Source organism: Megascapheus bottae, chromosome 4, assembly GCF_031878675.1.
Source record: "Megascapheus bottae isolate mThoBot1 chromosome 4, mThoBot2.hap1, whole genome shotgun sequence".
Classification (NCBI taxonomy): domain Eukaryota; kingdom Metazoa; phylum Chordata; class Mammalia; order Rodentia; family Geomyidae; genus Megascapheus; species Megascapheus bottae.
The window spans coordinates 67,277,649-67,288,020 of record NC_143512.1 but is presented as its reverse complement, the minus strand read 5'-3'; the positions used below and the strand labels follow the sequence as shown (position 1 = coordinate 67,288,020).

The window sequence follows — 10,372 nt, the reverse complement described above, 5'->3', positions numbered from 1 at the left end:
TAAAAAAAAAAATCATAAACACCCTGCCATCCCTCTTGACCCCCCCAATCTAAATATCTTTTATTTTGCTAGTCCTGGGACTTTAACTGAGGACATAGGATCTGTCCCCGAGTCTCTCTGCTTAAGGCTAGCGCTTTACCACTTGAGCCACAGTACCACTTTCAGCCTTTTCTGTTTATGTGGTAATGAGGAATCGAACCCAGGACTTCATGCATATTTGGCAAGCATTCTACCAGTAAGCCACATTCCCAGCCCCTGGGTGTCTACTATGCTGTTATGAGGGGGAAAAAAAAAAATCTAAAAATTTACATGACTAAATAGCTAAGAGCTTAAAAGGAAACACAGAAAGATTAAAAATATAAAATAATTTAAAAGGCAAGGTTATACAGTATGGAAAAGATTTGGGAGAAAAGCCTAAAAGTATTCAATTCTGCTTTCTCATCTGTATGCTACAATTACCTGGACCTTTATAAAAGTCTAGGGGAAGATTCTGATTCTAGAAAAAAAACCCTGAACCAATATAGTACTGAGTTACACAATTTTATAGAATTATGTGCATAAGCAATAAATATTTGTTAGGAATAAAAATATGTAGTACCCAATAGATACGAATATGATTTAACTGAGATCAAGTCATTTCAAAACAAAAGTAGTTAAATTCTAACATAATACATGTTAAAGTCATTATATGAATTTAACTTTTTATTTATGTATTTAACTGTAGTGCTGTGACAACAAAATGACATCTGTGTACCAGAGCATACATATATCAACAGTAAGATGTAATTTCTCATTACACCACTGCTATAATATTAAGCTTCTTTGTAGGAGACATAAGCATGTAAGATGGCCACACCAAATAAATTTCTGCTTTTTTTCTTTAGATAATCTTAATTTTTCCTCAATAACACTTTATCAACTTCACTGTTAATAGACTTGAATTACCTGGGTAATGGGGATGTGTGTGGGGGAATCATTCAACTGTGTTTTACTATAATAGTTGCTAGAATAATCTCACACACACACACACACACACCGATAAAGAATGGTCACCATAATTAAGGGCTAGTTATTGTTGTTACACAATGATAAAGTTCTTTTAAATAATAGCCCACTTATATGTGAAAAATGTCTTTTCCACGTATACAGAAGAAAAAATATTCAGAAAGTTATTTTTGGCCTTGCTATGTCAAAAAGTCAACTGTACAAAGACCTACGTGTTAAACCTAAAATTGTAATTTTAAAAGTCTATTAAAAACAAAAGTCATGCATCTTTATTATCAATTATGCAGAGGCTTTAAAACTGTTGCAAGACCATATAGTATATATTAGCTTTTATACTGCTAATGCACAACTAACAGCAAACTTGATTAGATTAACAGAAATCCGTCTTAATTACACCTTTATATATCACACTAGAGACAAATGCCACAAGATCTGCAGAAACATTTCAGTTCTGAGCATTTAAATGGCAAGGTAACTTTTGTGTTGTAATCCTTCACATATAGAGTAACAAAAGGGAAAAAAAAAACTCTGCAGTTTCACGTTACAAAAAAACGTACTGCTGTAAAATATTAAAGGGTAAGGTTATCATCTATAACACAAAGTAACTTACAACTAGTGTCAAAAAGCAAACAAAATCTAAATATAAGTATCAAAATACACAGAGCAACAGAAGCACAAATCCTGCATTAAATACAGTAAAGATTTAATAGGACAACATACTAGTTAATAAAAAACACAAAAATATGGGTAGCTAGGGCAACCAGTAAATAAGATCAAAATAATGGGAAAAATTGGAACCACTGTTATTCCTCTGTTAGAACACAATTTCTTTTTGGATGGGGTCTCTTTCCATTCATATAATACGTAGGACTGTACATTATGTTTTTTGTCATAGAAAAACTTGGTTCTTCCATGAAATTCTTTAAATTCTTGATAAACTTTTCAAAAGTAGGTATTATTCTGAATGGAAAATAACCAACAACAAACCGGCACCTGTTTTTAACACTGAAGATTTACAGAAAGTTTTAAAAGTTATCATAATCTTTTTTGTCTTTTTTCCCCTCTGCTTCAAATCCATCAACTCCATCACTATCCCTTCTTCGTTTCCTGTTGTTGTGAATATTGAAACGCTGGCTCATTTGTGGTAATGGATCCATGCCTAGAACTTTGTGTATCTGACGGAATGCAAGGAGTCTCAATGCAAACTGCAACAAACAGAATATACAGTTAATTTAAAAATCGAAGCACTAACACTCATACCCTTAAAACAGTAATAAGGAAAACAGTATGTTCATGAAAAGAAATACAATCAATAAGAATGAGTAGTTTTAAAGCTGGGCGCATTGGCTGAGGCCTGTAATCCTAGTTACTCAGGAGGCTGAGGTCTGAGGATCTCCGTTCAAAGCCTGTCTGGACACTAAAGACTTAGAGACTCTTATCTCCAATTAACCACTAGAAAAAGGGGAGTGGGGCTATGGCTCAGGTGGTAGCCTTGAGCGGAAGAACTCAGGGACAGGGCCCAGAGTTCTAGCCCATGACCCCCCCCCAAAAAAAAGTTTTACAACTAATCTATGCTCTGCACTCACACCTTAGGCATGTTCATGCTATACTACTTTTTTTTAAAGTATAAATACACGGAACATTAAACTCATCGGAAGAAAGCTCAACACAACACTCTTCTGCAACAGAAGATATAGCAAAAGAAAAAGTATCTTCCTTTGAGTTTACTCTTGTGTTGTTGATATCTACATAAGTTCTCACTTTTTACTGTGGGTGCCCACATGTACAGGCTCATGTGTGTTGAGAATGTAGTTCCAGTTTCAATCTTCTTGGAAGAAGTAATTATAATCTTAATCAAAATACTGAATTGTAGCACTATCACAATATTCCCCTTAAAACCACATAATTCCCTTTTCCTAACCCTAGGTATCACTAATCTGTTTTCTTCCTCTTTACAATTCCATGAATAAAAGTAATTATGAACTGTTTTATTTTTATTAAAGATGTTAACTACCTCCTACAATATTTTTTCAATGTAACTTAAATTTTTTTGGGGGGGTGGGTCATGGTGCTTGAATTCAGCCTGGGTGCTGTCCCTGAGCTCTTCAGCTCAAGGCTACCACCCTACCCTTGAGCCAAGCCCCACTTCCCCTTTCTAGAGGTTAACTGGAGATAAGAGTCTCAGGTCCTTTTGTGCCTGGGCTGGCTTTGAACCTTGATCCTCAGATCTCAGCCTCCTAAGCAGCCAGGATTACAGGTGTGAGCCACTGCGCCCAGCTTAAAATTTGTTAAAGTATGAAAATTTGATTATTTTCTCACTTAACAATGTATTCCAAATCCACTGTTTCAAATATGAGATTATTCTTGATAGTAAAGACAATACAACATGAATTAATAACTTATTTATTTTAGAGTGGATTATTGTTCAGAACAAATATATCTTTTCTTTCCTATTCAGTGTATTTCTGGAACCATAAAATTTCAGCTACAGTTACTTTGCGTAATTTTCCCCCACTAAATTTTTTGTCATCATTATTCATCATTGTCCTTATAAGAGATAAATGATGATACTCCTAACATTGAAGTTTCTTCCATGCATCAAGGGGTAGATAGTATATACATTGTCTCATTTAAACCTCCCAACAATCTTTTGTTTTGGTTAGTCATGGGGCTTGAACTATGCTTGGTGCTGTCCCTGAGTTCTTAACAAGAGTAGTGCTTGAGCCACTTCCGGTTTTCTGGTGGTCAATTAGAGGTAAGAAGTTTATGGACTTTCTGCTGGGCTGGCACTGAACTGGAGTCCTCAGATCTCAGCCTCCTGAGTAGCTAGGATTACAGGTATGAGCCGCTGCACCCTGCTAGAACAGCTTTTATCCTCATTTTATAAATGGAATGGTACTAGGGAAGAGTCTGAGCTAATTCAGTATTTACCACTGTATGGCAACAAAATCACATAACATAAAACTCACTTCTGTATAAGTGCAGGATGTGAGAATTTCAGACCTTGATATACAATCTAGTATTTGTTATCTAATAAAACACTGAAATTAGTACATCTTTATAACATTTATGACACACATAATACTATACTAATAAAAATAGATTTCAAGGCTACTCTTTTACTATCTTCTCTAAAGGTATACATAATAAAGTAGAATAATAAAATATACAACCTTTCACTCCCATTTTTTTTTTTTTTTTGGCCAGTCCTGGGGCTTGAACTCAGGGCCAGAGCACTGTCTCCAAGCTTTCTCAAGACTAGAACTCTACCACTTGAGCCACAGTTACCACTTCGGGCTTTTGTTTTTTTCTTTTTCTATGTATGTGTCACCAAGGAATCGAACCCAGGTCTTCGTGTATGTTAGGCAAGCACTCTATCACTACACTAGGCCACACTCTCAGCCTCACATCCCCCCCTTTTTTGGGGGGAGGGGGCAGTCCTGGGCCTTGACCTCAGGGCAAGTGCTCTACCACTTGAGACACAACATCACTTCCAGCTTTTTTTTCCCCCCTATGTACTCGGTACCAAGGAGTCAAACCCAGGTTTCATGAATGCTAGGCAAGTACTCTACCACTAGGCCAAACTACCAGCCCCATCCAAATAAGTTTTGTGAATAAAACTTCTATTACCTGTGCACTGGATGTAATGTCTTCACGCTGCTGGTCAGTCATTGTTGCCAAGGTATCAAAGGGATCCTTTTCACAAGGATCCAGAAGTCCAGGGCTACCTACAACAATCACCAGGAAATAGAAGCATCAACATTATCCATGTGCAAACATAGTTCTTAATTAACTATCAAGCAAATGTAATTTTACTTCATTAAAAACAAAATAGTAAATATCAAGCAAATGTAATTTTACTTTATTAAAAACAAAATAGAACTTACCTTTAAGAATAATTCCTGAAGAAATACATTCAAATACTCTTCTAAGAGCATCCCCGGGGCTCTGAGGACTAGAAGCACTACTAATTGCTTTCTCTACCAGTAATTCCATAGCCTGAGAAGAACATTAAAAAAAAAAAAAAGAAGAAAGAAGAAAGAAAAAAGAAATTGTTAGCGGGGCAGTGGCTCACGCCTGTAATCCTTGCTACTCAGGAGGCTGAGATCTGAGGATCAAGGTTCAAAGCCATTCCGGCACAAAAAGATCTGAGACTCATCTCCAATTAACCTCTAGAAAATGGGAAGTGGGGCTTGGCTCAAGGGTAGGGCAACAGCCTTGAGCTGAAGAGTTCAGGGACAATGCCCAGACCTAGGGGTAGGGTGGTAGCCTTGAGCTGGAGAGCTCAGGGACAGCACCCAGGCCAAGTTCAAGCCCCATGACCCACAAAAATAAACAAAAATCATCAAATGGAAACAAGGTTGGAGATGTATGGCTGTAGTATTAGCTGCTTGACTGGCAGTTCAGAGCTAGACTAGGCAAGACAGCAAGAACCTGTGAAACATGAAAAGAAAGTGAAGAAAATTACAGTAATAGGGGCCGGGAGTTTGGCCTAGTGGTAGAGTGCTTGCTTAGCATGAAGGAAGACCCAGGTTCAATTCCTCGGTACCACATACATAGAAAAAAGCTGGAAGTGCTGCTGTGGCTCAAGTGGTAGAACTCTAGCCTTGAGAAAAGTCCAAGGACAGTGCTCAGGTCCTGAGTTCAAGCCCCCCAACTTGCCAAAAAAAAAAAAAAATTATAGTAATAAACCCTTGTGGTGGTATAGGCTGAAGTATCAGGAGAACCTCAAGTTTGAAGCCTGACTGAGCTACACCTGGAGCTCTTATCTCAAAATAAATAACAAAAATTGATGTCTATTTTTAATTATTGTTGTCCTTTACCAGAAAGAATATGAATCACTGGCATATGTCCCCATATCTGGCTGTTGGGGCCCCAACACCATGTTTGGTATTGGGGCTAGAACTCAGGGCCTTATGTTTGACAGGCAAGTGCTTTACCACTTTAGTATGCTATGCCCATAGCTCTCTAAACTTTCATTTGAGGGATACTCAAGAGTTCTATCATCTCTTAGGAAACATAACATTATACTTTCAATATAAATTACATTTAAAAGATTCAAAATTAAACTGAGTGTGGTTCACACCTGTAATCCTAGCTACTTAAGAGGCTGAGATCTGAGGATTATGGTTCAAAGCCAGCCTGGGCACTAAAGACCAAGAGACTCTTATCGATTAACCACTAAAAAAACAGGAATGGGGCTATGGCTCAGAAGTAGGGTGATAGCCTTGAGCTCAGGGACAGTGCTCAGGTCCATAGTTCAAGGTCCCATGACCACCCCCCCCCCAAAAAAAAAGATTCAAAATTGTAAAGGACTAAAAGTCTGTCTTTAAAACCAACAAATCCATGATGTGCTTTTCAGGGTATATTTTTTTAAAAATTTGCTTTCATTAAAACATTTTTAAGGCCAGGAACTAGTGGTAGAATGCTCGCCTAACATGCACAAAGCCCTGGGTTTGATTCTTCAGTACCACATACTGAAAAAGCCAGAAATGGTACCTGTGGCTCAGTTGGCAGAACGCTATCCTTGAGCAAATAAAGTGTCCAAGAACAGTGCCCAGACTGAGTTCAGGCCCCAGGAGTGGCACACACACACAAAAAAAAATCATTAAATAAGATCCAATACCCCTTACCCCTTTATGATGAAAGTGTAGTAACCTGTAAGGATTAACTGTCTAATTCTTTTTTTTTTGTGAAGATATTTAAATTGCTTGACCATATGGTGACCACCTTCACATGGTATTTTCCTGGTGAATAGGACCATCTGTGTGTGGTGCTCTCCTTTAAGAACTCGGTCCTGGGGCCGGGAGTTTGGCCTAGTGGGAGTGTGCTTGCCTAGCATGCAGGAAAACCCAGGTTTGATTCCTCAATACCACATATATAGAAAAAAAAGCCAGAAGTGGTGCTGTGGCTCAAGTGGTAGAGTTCTAGTCTTAAGAAAGCCAAAGTACAGTGTTCAGGCCCTGAGTATAAGTCCCAAGACTGGTTTAAAAAAAAAAAAAGGCTCAGCCCTATAAAGGTCAGGCTGTTTTTTATCAACCCAAAAGTGGAGAGTAGCCACTGAGCTGCTATTAAACTGACCCCTAGCTCCGTTCACTGAATGCTGGTGATTCTATTATTGGGGGCTCTGGGACCCCAAAATGGCTGGGATATTATAAAAGCACTGGAGAAACTAGGAATCTATGGGATATTCATATAATAAAGACTATGTATGACAAACATAAAAAAAACTTAGTAATATGCAAAAGATTCATTCTTTTATAAAATATACAATTTGGTGGTTTTCAATATACTTAGAAAATTGTTCAGCTATCATCACTAATATCAGAAAAGACATCTCACACACAATCATATTTCATCTTTTCCTTCTCTTGCTTACATGCAACATGGGTACGCAACTCATCAAATTACTATCGATGTCTAGATATTCATACAAATAAAATAATGTAAAGTCTGTCTCTACTAAGCTATTAATTTACATTATTATTATTATTATTATTATTATTTGTTACCATTCCTAGAGATTGAACTCAGGGTCCGGGATGCTGTCCCCGAGCCTTTTTGTGCTCAAGGCTAATACTTCTCCCACTTAAGCCACAGTGCCACTTCTAGCTCTGCGTGAGTGAGTGAGTGAGTGAGTAAACTAGAGTTCAAGCCTGAGTGCTGTGCCTGAGCTCTTTAAGTCAAGGCTAGCACTGTACTATTTCTGGAGTCTCATAGACTTTCCTGCCCAGACTGGCTTTGAACAGTGATCCTCAGATCTCAACCTCCTGAATAGCTAGGATTACAGGTATGAGTATGAGGCACTAGTGCCTAGCTAAAACACCTTTTTTTTTGGGGGGGGGAGGTTGTCGTGGGGCTTGAACTTGGGGCCTGGGCTCTTTTCCTCAAAGCTAGTGCTTTACCACTTCCAGCTTTTTTGAGTAGATTGGATATAAAAATCTTACATGGGGGCCAGGAGTTTGGCCTAGTGGTAGAGTGCCTGCCTAGCATGCACGAAGACCCAGATTCAATTCCTTGGTACCACACACACAGAAAAAGCCAGAAGTGGTGCGGTGGCTCAGGGTAGAACACTAGCCTTGAGGAAAGCCTAAGGACAGTGTTCAGGCCCTGAGCTCAAGCCCAGGACTGGCTTTTCTGCCTGGGTTGGCTTTGAACCTCAATCCTCACAGAGTAGCTAGGATTATAGCTATAATCTGGAGCCTGGCTTTATTTGCATTTTAAATAACACCTCTAAAAGTAGTTTTTAGAAGCTAAACTCAAAGCTTCAATAATATTTTTAAGATGATTCAGAAGGTAGAAACCCCATATTTATACAATTAAAAAGTTCATAGATTAATAGGTACAGCTGGGCACTCATGGCTCATGCCTATAATTCTAGCTACTCAAGAGGCTGAGATATGAGGATCACTATTAAAGCCAGTTGGGCACAAAGTTGAAAAGGGGAAAACTTGGAAAAAAATTATTTAATACAGGTAAGGCCAATTTCTTTACCAAGGAAGCAATTAAAATGATGGGTAACAAAAATGGTAGACAAAAATAATGTAAGGGGCCTACAGTTTGGTCTAGTGGTAGAGTGCTTGCTTAGCATGCATGGGGACTGGGGTTCAATTCCTTTTGGTACCACATACATAGAAAAACTGCAAGTACTGCTCTGGCTCAAGTGGCAAAGCTCTAGCTTTGAGAAACCCCAAGGACAGTGCTCAGTCCCTGGAGTTCAAGCCCCAGGACTGGCCAAAAAAAAGGGGGGGGCGGGGGCTGAGAGTTTGGCCTAGTGGTAGAGTGCTAGGCAAGCATGCACCAAGACCTGGTGCATACATAGTAAAAAGCCAGAAGTGGTGCTCTGGCTCAAGTGGCAGAGCTCTAGTGCTGAGAAAACCCAGGGAGAGAGCTCAGACTCAGAGCCCAAGCCCAGGACTGGCAAAAAAAAAAAAAAAAAAGATGCTAATAGCTACTCCATTAAAGAAAAAAAAAAGAAAAAAAGGACAGGGCCAGGTATTTAGCCTAGTGGTAGAGTGCTTGCCTAGCATGCACGAAGACTCAGGTTCGATTCCTCGTTAACACATACATAGAAAAAAGTCAGAAATGATTCGGAGGCTGACATCTGAGAATTGCAGTTAAAAGCCCACCCGGGCAGGAAAGTGTGTGTGACTCATCTCCAATTACCAAAAAGCTGGAAGTGGAGCTGTGGCTTAAGTGGTAAAGCACTAGCCACAAAAACTCAGGGACAGCACTAGGAATATGGCTTAGTGGCAGAGAGTTTGCCTAGCACACATGAAGCCCTGGTTTGATTCCTCAGTACCACAAGAAAAAAAACCCAGAAGTCGTGTTGTGGCTCAAGTGGTAGAATGCTAGCTTTGAGCAAAAGAAACTCAGGGACAGTGCTCAGGCTCTGAAGTCAAGCTCCCAAGACTGGCAAAAACAAAACAACCCCTGAGAACAGCATTCAGTCTCCAAGTTTAAGCCTCAGAACTGTCACCAGACAAACAGTATCAAGCAAACCAATAAGAAAGCAACAAACATGTGTTGGGAGTTTGGCTTAGTGGTAGAGTGCTTGCCTACCATTCACAAAAACCGGGGTTCAATTCCTTGGTACTACATACATAGAAAAAGCCTGAAGTGGTACTATGGCTCAAATGGTAGAACTCTAGCTTCAAATAAGTCCAAGGATAATGCTTAGGCCCTGAGTTAAAGTCCCAGAACTGGTGCACACACACACACACACACACAAAAGAAACCAGGGAAATTAAAAACGTAACCCAAAAACATGTACGATACACAAGTACATGGCAAACGATCAAGATAGTCTTTAAACAAGAGGGGCTTCAGTTCTTATTTTGAATATCCTAACTACTCATTATTTTTTAGTATCTATGAACTTCTAAAATTTCCCAAACATATATGTTTAAAAAAAAGTCAACAGAATCCTGAATAGGGGGATTAGTAGTTCACCTTCAATCCTCTTTGTATATTTCTCCTATATAAGGCAACTAGTTATTGCTGTAAGAGCTTTCAAACATTAATAAACCTTTCAGAAGAACAAGAAAATAAAAATAATTCCTTTTCCTTTTTGGTATATGGGGACTGAAGTCAGAGAACTACTCTTGCTAGGCTGGAATTCAACCACTAGAGCCACACTGGCAAGCTCTTTTGGCTTTCATTTTTGTGCCAGTCCTGAGCTCGAACTCAGGGCCTGAGCACTGTCCGTGGGCTTTCTCAAGGCTAACACTGTACCACTTAAGCCACTGCACCACTTCCGGCTTTTTTCTATGTATGTGGTAACGAGGAATCGAACCCAGGTCTTTATGCATGCTAGGGAAGCACTCTACCACCAGGCCAAACTCTTAGCCCTGGACCAGTTTTTGGT

General features: G+C 39.1%; 1 protein-coding gene across 2 annotated transcripts in view; it reads right to left on the bottom strand.

Moving 5' to 3' along the window:
* Positions 1-1,251: 1,251 nt before the first annotated feature.
* Zfr (zinc finger RNA binding protein) overlaps positions 1,252-10,372 on the bottom strand; it is a 72,484-nt gene continuing 63,363 nt past the window's right edge. For both annotated transcript variants that reach the window (XM_090332087.1, XM_090332089.1), the window contains 3 exons: positions 4,893-5,004; positions 4,636-4,733; positions 1,252-2,210 (listed from right to left, as the gene is read on the bottom strand). In XM_090332087.1, the coding sequence (XP_090188213.1) occupies positions 2,031-2,210; positions 4,636-4,733; positions 4,893-5,004 (390 nt within the window). In that variant the 3' untranslated portion in view covers positions 1,252-2,030. The remainder of the gene's footprint in view (positions 2,211-4,635; positions 4,734-4,892; positions 5,005-10,372) is intronic.